The following is a 17,528-nucleotide window of genomic DNA, read 5'->3' as shown; positions in this document are numbered from 1 at the left end:
AAGGGTTTGCCTGGTGATCCTGGTTACCCTGGTGAACCAGGAAGGGATGGAGAAAAGGTAAGAATTTTAACACTTTGAAGTGACTGGTTTTATTCCAGTTAGTACACTCCTTTTCTTGCCCAAGTTTGAGTTATAAATGAAAAAATTCTAAATAACTAGCTTTTGTATTCAAAACATACCTTCTTTATCCATCTTTTGGTGTTGCTCCCTTTTCTGTTATACCAGTTCCTCTAAATTTTCACTCACTATCCTAAATCACAGTCCATGTGATAGAAATACATGGAGAAATGTTTAACTTTAGCATTTCCATTGTTAAAAGTTGATGCCTTTGCTTTGAGCATGTATCGGCAAAACTTTTGTTCTCCAGAAAGAGGATTCAGCACTATTTTAGTCAGGTCCTCATACTAAAAAGGCTTATATAGTTGTGAATTTAGAATGTTGCCACTAAACATTTCCATTCTCTATGCAGTTATTGTCTGGAAGTCTGTGGCTAATTCTTTGTTGTTTTTTTCATTTGGCTATGCAGCCTGACTGAAGTCATTTATTTAGCAGCCTATTTTAAAAGTGACTTTGAAAGAATGTATGAAGCACACAGTTCTCCTATTTATAGCAAATCACAAAATATCCAGTTTTCCAATCTCTCTGGTCTTTAATTGCTTTCTATGAAAACCAAAACTGAAAAGCTTTGTTCTGCAGGCAAGGAGGGAAAGGTGTTACAAACTTGAACGTACCCAGAGGGCACACGTTTTAATGGTGGTTTATCTCTAAACTAGATCCAAGTTCTAGCTTGGCTTTAGAGGCACAGCTAGAATAAAGGAAGATAATAAATACTCAGAGAATAGAATTTTGTTTTTCTAGTGTAAGTAAAGTTATAGGATAGAGTATCTTCTTAAACTAAAAGGAGTTTATAGATAGATGAAAGGTTCCTATGAGCAAGTCTAGAATGAGAACAGAGGTGTGAGAGAGATACCTATTCTTGGGTCTTGGCCAGTAGAGTAACAGTTGAATACTGTGTTCTTCAGCTGTTGTAGCTACTGGTTAAGGGTAAACAGTTTTGTCTGAATTTGTCTTTCATTAGATTCTAAGAGCAAAGTCACGAAAGTAATTATGATTTATTAACTGTTCCTGATAATAGTTAAGTCCATCATCTCTAAAATATCTGTCACTGATGGAAATGACACTAAATTTATGCCGTTGACACGTTTTTTGAAAAGGAACATGGCTAAATGTAAAAAACAAAAATGTAATGATTATAGCTGATTCTAGTGCTACAAGTTTGTAAATCAGCATCTTCTTTATAGAGTATTTATAGTTTGCTGGAAAATAGGAATTTTAAAATCAAAGGATGTTACAGCTAGACATACCTTAGAAGTCTGGTCTATATATAAGGCAGAAAAGTTAATTGATTTAGTCAGCATCATAGAGCTTGTAAATCTGAGACAACATCACAGGTCTTCCTAGGCTTAGCTAAGTACTGTTTCATTACCTCATTTTGTATTTCTCTTTGAGATATTTTATTATGGATTTCTGGGTCTTTATGAAACATAGTTATCTGTTATATCTTTGAGAAAATTGATGTTTTCATGTGATTTTTACTAACCTGTTTTACAATTGTATTGAACAGGGCCAAAAAGGTGACATTGGCCCAACTGGGCCTCCTGGACTTGTAAGTTTTTTTGTTTCAGTTTTTATTTATTAAATTTATTAGTGCATTTTAATTTTCATGTTTTAATTATATACTCCATAACTTTTCCTCATAGAACACAAAATTCCAAGATCAACTTTCCCTGGCTTAAAAGTCTTTACATCCGAAACTTCAGTGATGTTGACCTCAAAGTCTTTGTATTGTTCTGCCTGTATATTAGTTCTCCATAATAAAGGTCCAAAATTACGGCATTAGGTTGTTTTGCATCATGATTGCCAAATCATTTCTCAAGTAACCAGCAGGTGGTGCAAGTGTTGCTTACAAAGTTTCAAAAAAAGAAAGTGTTGAGGAACTAGGGGATTGGTCCTTTCCCCTGCAGAGCTCAGGGGAAAGATGGATTTGGTCTTAATAGGTTTTCTCAATTTGTAATTGTCTGATTCACACCTCTTTCTTCCCTGAGTGTGTGCTTTCTAGGAGCTCTTAATCAGAAATGTAGGAAACTGCTCTGTAAAAGAATACTTGAGGGGTTTACAAATCTTCTGTCATGTTTGCATTCACCATGAAATTCTAGTCAAATATATTTTCATTCTTATTAAGAATAAAATGACACTGTTGCAGTTGACATATTGGTTTTACTATCATTGAAATTTGCTAAGACTCTTGACTTTAGGCTGCACTGAAGCTGCAAAGGGTCAAGTGCCTATAAAACATTCAGACATTTGAATAACATTAATTATTTTTGTCCATAGTGAGTATCAGATATTGATACTTGGTACTTTACCAAATCTAATGAGGAGGTACTTAAAGAAGATCTTAGACAATTTTTATTCACTTGCATTTTAAAATCAGAGTTTTACTTCTCTAAGAAGCAATTTCTCTGAAAAATGAAATAAAATTTTGATGAACATCAGAAGAAATGGAAATTTTGAGAGTGCAATCCAATCCAACAGCTCACTTCCCCTTTTGAACTACTATCCCAATTCTAGGTCCCACAAATTTCAGTTCCATTTGTCTGAATATTTCTTATATCTAAAAGAGCCAGGATAAATATCTCACTTTGCCAGTAGGTGATGATCTCTGTCTCAAACTGATAGTTTCTTAAATGTAAAGCTTACTTTACCTTTATAGCTCTATGAAGTTAATTTATTTATATTTAGATTATTTAATGTAAAATTATTTAGGCATAAGGGTCTAAGAAGATAGAAAGGGAATGACCAGCTAGTTGATTTTAATTAATAAAGCCTTCCTGGTAGAGATGTGTTTTCTTTTTTTTTTCTTTTTTTTTTTTTTAAGAAGAAGAAATAAATATGGGTTGACAAAGAGAAAGATTGGGGGAAGGCATTATAGATGTTTAGAATGGCATATTCAAAGGCAAAAGCAGGAATCTGCAAGATGCATGAAGTGGTTATAATCAGATCTCACTCTCCTAAAAGGTCATTCAGGACGTGAAACAGGTGAGAGAGGTATTGGGAGTGAGAAGTAACTTGACAGAGTCCAGGGTTAAAAGTGACATCAGATATAGTAAGAAGTAGTGAACAATTTTGAATCCTTTAACAGGATAAGTAACACAGAAAAATTGGTTCTTGAGGAAGTGTGTCCAAGTAGTAGATTTGGATTAAATGGGACAAGCTCAGAGTTGCTTCTGTTAGTCCAAGTGTAAGGTAAGGATAGAAGCTGTTGCAACAAGAAAGAAGGGGACACGTTGGAGAGACATCTTTAGTAAAGAATGATCAGGCTTAGGTGATTGGAATGAATCGAATGTGAATTATAAGATAAGAGACATCAAACATAATTCTAGCTCTGTAAGTCTGGGGCTCAGGAGAGTGGTAATATTAGTACTGGCATTGAACATTTTCTAATCTGTTGAAGCATAGAAGTAATATAGAATATGACTCACAATCTTCGTAAGTAGTCTTGATGATTTTGCATCTGAACACTTTGTGACAGTGATACACTGTAATCATATATAGCTGCTAGGTTATTTTCAGAAGAACAAGTCTCTTCCTCTTTGAATTCCTTTATTTTTTTCTTTCATAATAAAGGTGATTCCTAGGCCTGGAACTGGTGTAACTGTAGGAGAAAAAGGAAACATTGGGTTACCTGGCTTGCCTGGAGAAAAAGGAGAGCGAGGATTTCCTGGAATACAGGGTCCACCTGGCCTTCCTGGACCTCCAGGTAAAAGAGACTGTGCTGTACTTAATAGCCCTGAATTTATAGTATCTTTACTAATCCAAGTATACAGTATTATCATACTAGTTCCAGGGTGAGCATGGCAAGGAAGACGGAGGTATTTTTTAATTGACAGAAACTTCTCAACTCTTACTATAGCTTTTCTTACCTGTTTTCTTACCAAGTTTCTTACCTGTACTTTAAAAAAAAAAAGAAACAAGCAAAGTTACTTGAATAGTGTCCTTTTACCCTAAAAAAATACCATTTCTACCTTTTGTTATTAACAAATTACACCAAACAGTACTATGATCCAAAAATTAATCATTATACCTTTCATGCTGTTATGAAAGGGAACATTGTGCTAATAATGCCTAGTTATATAAGATTTCCTGTATTTTTATATAGGAAATAGCACTATCCACTTAGAATTCCAGAAACATCTACTTAGAAATCCCCATGGTGATTTTGCTGTGCAGTCAAATCTTGGAGCTCAATACTGAGTTTTGTATCATTCCTTTGTTGAAGATACACAGTATAGTAGAGCATTTCTAATTTGGCCACAAACTGAGCAGTACCCTTGCTTAGCATGTTTATTTGGATGTTCTGTGAAATGAGGTGATAGTAAGGATTTATGTAATATTTGAAAAAAACATCTACAGTATCTGTCACACATACATGTATAATAAATTATGGTTACTTTTCCTTCAAAAATATTTGGCTAATGAAATATTACCATGATGAGATGAGTGACACTCAGTGTTCCTCCCAAGGAGAAAGAGAATAAATTGTGGGTCCCATTTCGCTCTAAGTATGCACTTTGGATTTCGAACTTCAAGGTAATGGACTAAACACATACTGTGTCTGGAAAATTGAGATAAGGAATTCTCCAAGGATGTAGCAGAAAAGTTAAAGTGTTAGATAGTATGAAATAAAATTTAAGACGCACAAAGGATAAACCTAGAAGTCCCAAAATCCAGCATGAAGGAGTTCAAGGAGAGAATAGGACAAGAAGCAATATTTGAAAAATTAATGGCTGAGAACTTCTTTCTATTAAAAAATGATTCCCTGTGAAAAGGCTTATGAATTACGAAGCAAAAGTAAAATAATAATACAAAAATACGTAACTAGACAAATTTTAGGGACATTTTAGAATTTAAGGGTAAAAAGAAATTCTTAAAAACTGAGAGCAAAGGCAGATCACCTACAAAACAGTGAGAATAAGAGGAGGATAATGGAACACATTTTCAAAGTAATAAGGAAAAATAACTATGAATTTGAGATTCTATATTACATCAAACTATCATCCTAGTGTGAAGATGGGATGCTTAGAAAGTTTACTACCTCCAGATCTTCTCTGAAATAGTTACTGGAGGTTTTACTTCAAGAAGAAGATAATGAATTCAGGATGAAGTTGGCGGTGGGGGTGGGTAAGATATAAGAACCAGTGGTTAGGAAAGATATTGATAAAGTATTTTAAGTCTAAATAAGTATGGATCATAAAAAATAACAGAAGTATTTTAAGTAACAATATGGAAGTATAATTGTACACATGACTAACACAGGATATGGACGTACAGCGAGAATGGGGAAGTGAATGATAAGGTTTTTTGTCTTGTTAGAGGGAGAGAATATAAATATTATTAACTCTCTAAGTTTTTCGAAAAATATAAGTTTTAGTACATAGGTTAAACATTTTAATAGTAACCACTAGGAAAGAATAGAAATAATATACATTACTTACTTGTTGAGGAAAGAAGATGACCAAAAAGCTGGATCTATGTCACACAAATTAGGATTGGGACAAAACAGACACAGATAAACCTGAATAAATAGAAAAAAATAAATAAAATGACAAGAAGAAGTTAAAAATAAATCAGCAACTCCAATAAATGTGAAAGGACTAAACACTGATTAGTAGACAAAAACTAAAATAAAATTAGAATAAAAATATCTGTATGCTGTGCACAGTAGACATATCTAAAGTAAAACAGCATAGAAATTTTGAAAATAAAGCAATGGGAAGATATTAAGCAAATGCTACCAAAGGAAAGCTGGTTTAGCAATTCTAATACAGTGTGAAATAGAATTCAATGAAAAAATGCATTAAAAAACAGATATTTCACGTGATTAAATAGACAACTTATACCACAGTGATATAAAGGTCACTAAACTTATGCATCTAAAAATATAGCTTTGAATATGTAAAATGAAAACTGATAAACTACAAGGGATAATTTGGCAACTCCCCAATATATCAAGTAAGTGAAAAATAAAAAGGATATAAATGATTTGAGCAACACAATTAAGCTGTATTTATGGGGGAGAGAGAAAAACTGTGTGCAGCAGAGAATGTACATTCTTTTCAAACACACATGAAGCATTTATAGAAATTGACTCTATTAGACCAGAAAAAATCTTGTAAAATTATATGCGGGCCATGCTCTGTGACCACAGTGAAATGAAGTCAGAAATTAACAACAAAAAGCACCAAATATTTGTATATTAAAGTGCATATTTCTAAATAACTCTAGAGGTAAAGAGAATACAGAAATGGAGATGATGAACTACTAAATGCTAAATAAACAACCCGTATCAAAACTCATGGTACCCTTAATTTATCACAAAATTAGAGATACTGAAAATAAATGAGCTAAGTTGGAAAAATAATAAGAAATAAAACAAGCACATGCCATTTGCAGCAACATGCGTGGACCTAGAGATTGTCATACTGAGTGAAATAAGTCAGACAGAGGAAGACAAATATCATATGATAGCGCTTATATGTGGAATCTAAAACAGGCTACCAATGAACTTATCTACAAAACAGAAATAGAGTTACAGATGTAGAAAACAAACTTATGGTTATCAGGGGGCAAAGGCGGGGAGGGATAAATTGGGAGATTGGGATTGACATATACACACTACTATATACAAAATAGATGACTAACAAGTACCTACAGTATAGCACAGGGAACAGTACTCTGTAATGGCCTATATGGGAAAAGAATCTAAAAAAGAGTGGATATATGTATATGTATAACTGATTCACTTCGCTGTACATCTGAAACTAACACAACATTGTAACGCAACTATACTCCAATACAAATTTTAAAAAAAAGCACAAGCAAAATAGATGGAAAAACTTGAGAAAGGTAAAAATAAAATATGGTCAAGATAAAGGGAAGAGAAGGCACAAATAAAATCAGTAAAGCAAAAAGATTATTACCATAACTACAATTAAAATTTTTAGATTACAAGATAACTCTAAAACTATGTCAATATATTTTAAATTCTAGGTGAAATATACATTCCTCATGAAACAGAAAACATAAAGTAATAAAATTTTCCCGAGAAAGTAGGACACCTAAGTAGATCAATTACCATAGAAGATTTTGAAACGTTAATGGTCTCCATGAAAAAGCATTGGTTTTGTGGGTGGTTTTATAGAGTTTTATGGATGAAATCTACCAGGTTCTTGAGCAGGTGATTCTCATAGTTTATAAACTGTTTCAGAACATTTTTTTAAAAAGGAAATTCAGTTTAGCAGTATCAATACCAAACCACCAAGGAGATACACTGGAAATAACTATAGTTCAATATCACTTATGAATGTGGAAGTAACAATCTTAAATAAAATATTATCAAATCAATCCAGAAGTATATTAAACAATATGATATTATGACCAAATAGATTTTACCCTAAGATTGCAAGGATGGTTCAACATCACTGTCATTGACCACACTGACGTATTAAAAGAGAATAGGCCAATAGATGCAAAGAAAACAGTAAAATTCAATACATATTCATTTTTAAAAGGAAAAAAAATCCTTAAACTAAGATTAGGGACTTCCCTGGTGATGCAGTGGTTAAGAATCCGCCTGCCAATGCAGGGGACATGGGTTGGAACCCTGGTCCAGGAAGATCCCACATGCCATGGAGCAGCTAAGCCCATGCGCCACAAGTCCTGAGCCCATGCACCTAGAGCCTGTGCTGCGCAACGAGAGAAGCCACTACAATGAGAAGCCCACGCACCACAGTGAAGAGCAGCCCCTGCTCGCCGCAACTAGAGAAAGCCCACACTCAGCAACGAAGACCCAACATAGCCATACATAAACAAATAAATAAATATATTTAAAAAAACAACTAAGATTAAAAGGGAACTGTTTTGAAGACCTAAATAGACATTTCTCCAAAGACATACAGATGGCCAAGAGGCACATGAAAAGCTGCTCAACATCGCTAATTATTAGAGAAATGCAAATCAAAACTACAATGAGGTATCACCTCACACCAGTTAGAATGGGCATCATCAGAAAATCTACAAACAACAAATGCTGGAGAGGGTGTGGAGAAAAGGGAACCTTTTTGCACTGTTGGTGGGAATGTAAATTGATACAGCCACTATGGAGAACAGTATAGAGGTTCCTTAAAAAACTGAAAATAGAATTACCATATGTCCCAGCAAGCCCACTACTGGGCATATACCCAGAGAAAACCACAATTCAAAACGACACCTGCACCCCAGTGTTCATTGCAGCGCTATTTGCAATAGCCAGGTCATGGAAGCAACCTAAATGCCCATTGACAGATGAATGCATAAAGAAGATGTGGTACATATATACAATGGACTATTAGACATAAAAAGGAACGAAACTGGGTCATTTGTAGAGACGTGGATGGATCTAGAGACTGTCATACAGAGTGAAGTAAGAGAAAAACATATTGTATATTAACACATATATGTGGAATCTAGATATTGTATATTAACACATATATGTGGAATCTAGATGAACTGGTTTGCAAGGCTGAAATAGAGGCACAGATGTAGAGAACAAACGTATGGACACGAAGGGGGGAAAGTGGTGGGGGGTGGGGTGTTGTGATGAATTGGGAGATTGGGATTGACATATATACACTAGTATGTATAAAATGGACAACTAATAAGAACCTGCTGTATAAAAATATAAAATAAAATTCAGAAAAATAAAAAAGGAACTGTCTTGGGCTTCCCTGGTGGTACAGTAGTTAAGAATCCCCCTGCCAATGCAGGGGACACGGGTTCGAGCCCTGGTCCGGGAAGATCCCACATGCCATGGAGCAACTAAGCCTGTGCACCACAACTACTGAGGCTGCGCTCTAGCGCCCGTGAGCCACAACTACTGAAGCCCGTGCGCCTAGAGCCCCTGCTCCACAACAAGAGAAGCCACCGCAATGAGAAGCCCACTCACCTTCATGAAGAGTAGCCCCCGCTCGCCGCAACTAGAGAAAGCCACACACAGCAACAAAGAACCAAAGTAGCCAAAAGTAAATAAATAAATAAATAAATTTATATAAATAAAAGGGAACTGTCTTAACTTGATGACAGAATATAAGACTTGATGCCTTATATTCTCTTGAAGCTATCTACTTCATACGGGAAGTACAGGACTGTTCGGGAAATGTCATACTTTCTGGTGAAACATCAGGAGCATTCGCATTAAAGTCAAAAATCAGATAAAGATATGGTCACCAGGGCTTCCCTGGTGGCGCAGTGGTTGAGAGTCCACCTGCCGGTGCAGGGGACATGGGTTAGTGCCCCGGTCCGGGAAGATCCCACATGCCGCAGAGCGGCTGGGCCCATGAGCCATGGCTGCTGAGCCTGTGCGTCCGGGGCCTGTGCTCCACAACGGAAGAGACCACAACAGTGAGGCCTGCGTACCACAAAAAAAAAAAAAAAAAAAAAAAAGATATGGTCACCAATACTGTTTGATCTTATACTGAAGATCCCAGCCAGCATACTAAGTCTGGAAAAGAAAGAGGTGTATGGATAAAAAACAAAAAGCAAACCAAATTTTGGTTATTCACAGTCCATGTGATAATCTACCCATAGAGCCTAAAAGAATCAAACGACAAATTACCAGAACTTAGAATGTTTGCAAGGTAGCCAAATATGAGTTGCAAACTTAAATAACTTACCTTCCTCTAAACCAGCAATAAAATAATTAAACGTACAAGAGGACAAAATCCAGTTAACAAAAGTAACAGTCATAAATCTGATATTAGCAATCAAATTTACCCATGAATAAACCAAACAAAAGATGTGTAAGATCTCTTTCATAACTTTGTAAAATACTATTAAATAATATAAAATTAATAAATGGAAAGATATAATAATTATTACTTGATGTGAGAACTCAATATTATATACAGGCGATTCTACCAAAATTTAATCTTTAAATTCAAATTAATCTCATTCAAAATTACAATGGCTTTTTAAAATGAAACTGACAAGCTGACTCTGAAATTCACTTGGAAGAGTAAATTTGTAAGTGTAGTGAAGATGGTTTTAAAAAGAACAAAGATGGGTATATTTTCCTTACCAGTTTTGAAAACATTATAAAGCTGTAGTAATGAAAAAGTGTGTTAATGGTGCAGGAACAGATAGTGGAACAGAAGAAAGTCCAGAAACAGAGCCACGTTTACATGAGAACTTTGAGATGCCTCTTTTTTTTCCTGTAAATGGCTTCCTGGTATTTCTGAGATTAAAAAATCATAGTCAAAGGAGAGTGAGTAGAGAGTTAGTTATTAGTACATTTCCAAAAGTAATAAAGCTACTGTAAATTAGTCTTTCTTATACTCAAAGTAGTACTTACATTATTGGAACTTTCCATCTTTTCTCTAGATGTTGATTCTCATAGAAAAAACTAAGAACATAACTGGTGTTATACATTAAAGGAAGATCTTATCATTACTTAATGTCTCATTGAGACCCAAAGTAATATGTCTAAAATAAGATCATTTTGATCACTTTTAATGGGTATTTGTTTTTATCTTAGGACTTGCAGTTACAGGTCCTCCTGGGCCCCCTGGCTTTCCTGGGGAAAGGGGCCAGAAAGGGGATGAAGGTCCACCTGGAATTTCCATTCCTGGATCTCCTGGACTTGATGGACAGCCTGGGGCTCCTGGCCTTCCAGGGCCTCCTGGCCCTCCTGGCCCTCACATCCCTCCTAGTAAGCTATAGTTTTTTCCTCTTAAGTTCTATTGTTGTTTTTGTTTTGTCTTTATTTATAAGTGAATCTAGCTGAAGGTTGACATCATTCTTTGTATTTCTGATAGCTAAATATTCTTCCACTGCTTCTACTTTTGATTTTTGGTGATTCTTTGATATTTAGATTTGTTCTTCAAATTATCACTAATATTATATCTTCCTTTTGTTTATAGGTAGTTGTATTAATGCAGAGAAATAACTGAAAATAGATCTCTTTTTTTCCTAGCCTATCAGACTTTCTCTTTGTTGTCTTCTGGATATTTTACAAAAATTGGCTTGCTGTTCTTGTTTTATCTTATCTCAGGTGATGAGGTATGTGAAGCAGGCCCTCCTGGCCCTCCAGGATCTCCAGGTGATAGAGGACTCCAAGGAGAACAAGGAGTGAAAGGTTTGATTCCCATATTCCTTCATCCTTTGAAATCATCAGCAAAATCCCCTATATCCTCCATCCTACCTCAGCCACTCACTCCTATGGTCATACCCCAAGACCACACGTTACCAGTAGTGCACACTTCCATATTTTGATTTCCCGAATCTCATTTTGTGACCACTACATCCTATCTTTCTAGCTTACTACCGCTAATAACCTGACTCCAACATTACTTCACGCTCACTGAAACCTACCAACTTTGACTGTCCCTCAACCTTTTGATGTCCTTTCTGCTCTCTTAACCCAGCTTAAATTCCATAATCAATCGCATACATAAACTCTTGACACCTTTGCCCTCCTCTCCTGCCATTGTACTCACTTCAAACAAAAACACAGCCCTGGTAATTCCAAATTACCACCTCTTCTGAGCCTGTGCCTTCTCTCTTCAAACTTCTAACACCTCCTCTTCCATTCTTATTTTAGGATTGTGACTTTGCTTTCTCCTCCACTGACCAATTGAAGCAATAACAAGAGAACTTTCACAGATTGCCGCCACCACCATATTTACCTACCTATTTGCATCTTGCCCCTATATTCTGCCTTCCTGCCTATTATTGTTACTGCTCCTATCTAAAGCAGTTCTTCTGTTTGTACAATAGATTCAGTTTCCTCTTGTTCTCCCCCAAAAATTCATTCCAGAAATTCTTGTCACTCCCATATCATCAATTTTCCCCTTTTACTGGATCATTCCCAGCAGTACACAAATGTGCTTTTTTCACCCATCTAAAAATATTTTATCATAATCCCACTTCCCCTGCCTGATACTACGCCATTCCTCTGCTTCCATTTGGAGCAAAACTCTTCAAGAATTTTCTACTCACTGTCTCTAGATAACTCTACTCTCATTTTCTCTTAAACATACTCCTCAGGACTTCACTCCCCTCCCCCAACCACTCCATAGATGCTGCTTTTGTCAAAGTCATCAGCAGCCTGTTCACTGCCAATTCAAATATCAAGTCTCAGTCCATTATTTCCTTGATTTTTCCATTCTTTAACACTTTCTTCACTTGGTTTTCAGTATATTACATGCTCTGTTTTTCCTCCTACCTTCCTGGCATATCGTATATATTAGATATAGATATAGGTATAGATATGTCTCTCTCTATATACAGATATGTCTCCTCCTATATATACTTTGTCTCTATATGTATATCTCTCCGTATGTATGTCTATCTATTACCTCCCATGTAACTACTGTCTAAATCAAAATATAGAACTTTTCCAAGACTCTAGAAGACTCTCTTGTGTATCCTATACAGCACTCCCAAAGGTAACCACTGTTGTATCCTCAATCAAACAGTTTGCCTAACTTTGAACTTTGTATAAATGGAATCATACAGTATGGGCTCTTTTATGTCTTAATATTTTATCTGGTTTCTTTTGCTTAATATTATATCTGTGAGGTATATCCATGTTTTTGTTTGTAGCAGTATTTTTTCACTGCTCTTTGGTATTTCATTGAATGAATATTCCTATTCATATTCATCCATTCTAATGTTAATGGACATTTGGTCTGGGGCTATTATGAATAAAGCTGCTATGAACATTCATATATATATATATATATATATATATATATATATATATAGTAGGACATAAGCATTCATTTCTGTTGTGTAAACCTGGTAATGGAATTGCTGGATCATAAGGTAGATGTATCTTTGATTCCATAGATACCACCAAACCATTTTACAAAGAGGATTTAGTTTCCATTTTCCTCACAACTTATTGATGCTGAGCCTCTTTTCTTATAGTCTGTACATTCTTTTTGTAAAATACCTATCTTCTTCTATTTTAATTGGGTTGTTGGATATATGTATCACAAATATATTCTCCCATTCTGTGACTTGCTTTTTTACTCGCGTCTTTTCTTGAACAGAAGTTGTTAATTAAAAGAAGTCAAATGATTCATGTCCTCTTTTATGGTTAGTGCTGTTTATGTCCTGTTTTAGAAATCTTTGCTTATCCCAAGGACCTGATGATATTCCTCTATGTTTTCTTCTAAAAGCTTTATCGTTTTTGCCTTTTACATTTCAACCTTTGATCTGTCATGGGGTCATCCTTGATTCCCTTCTTCTTTTGAACTCTATATGATCCATGAGAAAACCCTATTGGCTCTACTTTCAAATATGTCCAGAATCTAACCAATTCTCATCATGTTCATTGCTGTCACTCTGGAATGAGCTACTATCTCTCCTAGATCACTTCAGCAGTAGCCACTTATGTGTTTACCCTGTTTCCATCCTTGTACTTAGATTATATTATTAACATAGCAACCAGAGTCATCCTTTTAAAACTTAAGTCATATCATGTTGCTTTTCTGTTTAATTGCTTCTCCTAAATTCTCATTTCACTCACAGTAAAAGCCACAGTCTTTGTGGTGGCCTATGTGATATTTTATGATATGCCACTTGTTATAACCCGTTAACTGTCTGACCTGGTTCCCCTTCCTCACTGTACTCCCGCAATCTGTTCTCCTTGATGTTCCTTCTATATGCCAAACATGGCTACTCTTTCTACCTGGACTGCACTATAGTCGTTATGCACGTGCCATGTCCTTTAAGTTTTTTTAATCACATGTCATCTTCTCAATGAGGTCTTATCCTGACCACCCTATTTAAAATTGCAACCTGCCACCCACCCCTAAGCATATCCAATTTCACTTACCCAGCCACTGGTAGAATGTAAACACTGTGAAGGTATGGATTTTGTCTGTTTTGTTTATCAATGTATTACAAACTCCTCGAACAGTGCTTGACACATAGTAGGTGCTCAGTAAATATTTATCAAGTAACTTGATTCTAGATATAGGCTTCTCCAGCTACACTGTTAGGTAGGAATATTGTCCCTTAGTGCTAACTTCTTTAGAACCTATCTAAAGAAGGTATATGTACCCCTTCAAGTAAAATTTGTTTTTTATTATGGTTTTCTCTAGGTGACAAAGGTGACACCTGCTTCAACTGTATTGGAACTGGTGTTTCAGGGCCTCCAGGTGAACCTGGTTTGCCAGGTCTTCCAGGTCCCCCAGGTAACACATTCTTCCTCAGGGCAACCTTAAAAATATTTCTTGGCTAGATATTAGTGAGCTTATAGTTTTAAATGATGCCAGTGTCTCATTTTATGACTAGTCACTCACATCCATAAATAATTAAATATGAAATGTCACTATCTGCTGTGAAATAAATTATGCTCTTGTTTCCAGTAGCTGAAGCTACCAGCATTTTCTATTAAAGAATTTCGACAGTATTACTCCAGGAAAAATATCTTCCTTATTTTCCATATGGTGAGGAAAATACTTATACAGAGTCAGACTTCTTTATTCCAGAAAACTGGGGAAAATGTTCATAATACCTGACCCCTGAATATGGTTTTCAGTGGCCAAGATTCTAGTCATTGGGATGTATCACATGTTGTCATTAAGAAACGGTCTTCTACCAGAGTTTGGCAATCAACTGCCAATATCCCTCTTTATTTTTTTTTATTTTTAAAAATTAAAAAATTTTAAATGTTCTTTCTTTTTTAAAAAAATTTTTATTGGAGTATAGTTGATTTAAATGTTGTGTTAGTTTCATGTGTACAGCAAAGTGAATCAGTTATACATATACATATATCCAGTCTTCTTTAGATTCTTTTCCCATTATAGGCCATTACAGAGTATTGAGAAGAGTTCTCTGTGCTATACAGTAGGTCCTTATTAGTTATCTCTTTTATGTATAGTAGTGTGTATATGTCAATTCCAGCCTCCCAATTTATCCCCCTCCTCCCTTACCCCCCTTGTAGCCATAAGTTTATTTTCTTCATCTGTAACTCTGTTTCTGTTTTGTAGATAAGTTCATTTGTACTCTGTTTGTAAATTCCACATATAAGTGATATCATATGATATTTGTCTTCCTCTTTCTATATATAACTCCCCCTTCCCCATTTCCAACTCTTTTACTCAACTGCCTCTTGGGGTTTCCCAGGATTATATTCTCTTGAAATCACACTTCATGTCTGAGTCAGTCAGGGCTGAGAATAGATACCAGATCTCTTACCTTTCTGTCTAGTGTGTCTGCCAAACACACATTTGGTGTTTGGAAATAGATTTTCAGCAAGTCTTACAGCTGCCCCTAGAAGTTAATCATCTAGCCTTGTACTTCCAGTCTAGTGGTTTTCAAACTTGGGAGTGCATCAGAATTACTTGGAGGGCTTGTTAAAACCCAGATTCCTGGGTCCCACCCCCCAAAATTTCTGATTCAGTAGACCTGGGGTGGAGGGCCCAAGAATTAGCATTTCTAACCAGTGCCCAGGTGATGCTGATGCAGCTGGTCCAGGGACCCATTTTGAGAGCACTGCTTTAGTAATATTTTCTCTAGTCTTTGAGCACCAATCCTTTCTCGTAAACCAAATTTTAGGGAGTGACAAACCAAAGAAAGAACTGGTAGGAATCTAGGAAAATTGTTTAAGTAAGAACAAAGAAAGATACACAGACTTTGTCCTTATCTCCTTCTCACCTTGGCAATGGGGTGGTTATAAGAGCAGAGCATTTCTGTGCATAGTACTTGGTAGCTGCGAACTCTGAGAGGATTTGGAATTGGAAATACCTAAGGATACAATGCTGTATGTACCAGGAAATGTTAGCTTTACCTAAAAGAAAGGATGATCTCCTCGCCTTCAGAGCATAGAATAGAAAGATCAAAATGTGACTTGTTAAATGGGATTGAATGGCATTCTTATTTTTTAATTAATTAATTAATTTATTTATTTATTGGCTGTGTTGGGTCTTCATTGCTGCAGTGGGCTTTCTCTAGTTGTGGCGAGCGCGGGCTACTCTTCGTCGCAGTGCATGGGCTTCTCATTGCGGTGGCTTCTCTTGTTGCGGAACATGGTCTCTAGGCGTTCGGGCTTCAGTAGTTGTGGCACGCGGGCTCAGTAGTTGTGGCTCGCAGGCTCTAGAGCTCAGGCTCAGCAGTTGTGCCGCATGGGCTTAGTTGCTCCACGGCATGTGGGATCTTCCCAGACCAGGGATCAAACCCATGTCCCCCGCATTGGTGCATTGGCAGGCAGATTCTTAACCACTGCACCACTGGGGAAGTCTGGCATTCTTATTTTAAAACTTGACTTCCTGACTTGCTGATTTTTATATGAGCTTTGTCAGGATTTCAAGCTCAAAGCTCACATTACTCTGTGTGTGTGTGTGTGTGTGTGTGTGTGTGTGTGTGTGTGTGTGTATATTAGGATCTCTTGGTTTCCCTGGACAGAAGGGTGAAAAAGGACACGCTGGTGCAACCGGTCCCAAAGGATTAACAGTAAGTTTTGAGTATATCATATAACAAAAGAAGTAGAAGAAACCTATTTACACTTTGATTTTCACTTGTGGATATATATAAAAGAAATTTAGTTTTCTTATTATGATATATTTGATTCTTTCGCTCGCGCTGACTCATATGTCTCACTTGACTCATAGCTTGGTACACCAAATGTTATTGGGCAGGTTGATGGGATAAACTGGAGAAAGTATTAGAAAAAAAGAAACTGAGTTTCTTTTTCTCTCTCTTCTTTTTCCCCTCTTTATTGCCCCCCACCCCCCAGGGCATACCAGGAGCTCCAGGTACTCCAGGCTTTCCCGGACCTAAAGGTGAACCTGGTGACGTCCTCACTTTTCCAGGAATGAAGGGTGACAAAGGAGATTTGGGTTCTCCTGGAGCTCCAGGGCTTCCTGGTTTACCTGGCACCCCTGGACGGGATGGATTGCCCGGGCTTCCTGGCCCCAAAGGAGAACCTGTGAGTTGGTTTGATATTCTTGGTTTTGTCATGTCAAATTGTTAGTGATGTTTCCTAGGATAGGCCTGGTGCTGAGATGAACATGTAATCAATGCTTAAAAGAATGTGATTATATATAGTAATGGTACATTGTTATTGACTACATAGGGTTTCTTTACAGTTCTTTTCTCAGTGGTTTTATTAATTATTTCTGCTTAACCCACTGCTATATTGAGTAATATTTGCTATGACTAGGTAGGCAGGAGGTTAAGATGCTTATGGGTCACTGTGAGGTTCCCCTTTTCTTATCCCACATAGCCTTGTCTGGTTTTTTTTAGACCGGACAACAAAAGACTAATTTGGTTTTTATATAAAGTAAGCTTAGAGATTAGTGTGAGTAGATGGCCGTGTGAAATGTGCCATGGAGCCTACAGATTGAAGATAAATGAGTAGATTCTTATTTTGTGCACAACACACAGCCCAGGATATTTAGGTAGAAAGTGCTGTTTTATTA

At 36.4% G+C, this 17,528-nt stretch overlaps 1 protein-coding gene across 1 annotated transcript in view; it reads left to right on the top strand.

The window, feature by feature from the left end:
• The window catches only part of COL4A5 (collagen type IV alpha 5 chain), a 218,670-nt gene that overhangs the window by 125,541 nt on the left and 75,601 nt on the right, over positions 1-17,528 (top strand). The window contains exons 17-24 of the mRNA XM_067722504.1: positions 4-57; positions 1,625-1,666; positions 3,688-3,820; positions 10,631-10,804; positions 11,147-11,230; positions 14,208-14,300; positions 16,490-16,560; positions 16,844-17,035. Coding sequence (XP_067578605.1) covers positions 4-57; positions 1,625-1,666; positions 3,688-3,820; positions 10,631-10,804; positions 11,147-11,230; positions 14,208-14,300; positions 16,490-16,560; positions 16,844-17,035 — 843 coding nt within the window. The remainder of the gene's footprint in view (positions 1-3; positions 58-1,624; positions 1,667-3,687; positions 3,821-10,630; positions 10,805-11,146; positions 11,231-14,207; positions 14,301-16,489; positions 16,561-16,843; positions 17,036-17,528) is intronic.

Source organism: Pseudorca crassidens, chromosome X (genome assembly GCF_039906515.1).
Source record: "Pseudorca crassidens isolate mPseCra1 chromosome X, mPseCra1.hap1, whole genome shotgun sequence".
NCBI classification, from domain to species: Eukaryota; Metazoa; Chordata; class Mammalia; order Artiodactyla; family Delphinidae; genus Pseudorca; species Pseudorca crassidens.
Note: the sequence above shows the minus strand (reverse complement) of the source record. Positions and strands in the feature narration are given on the sequence as shown.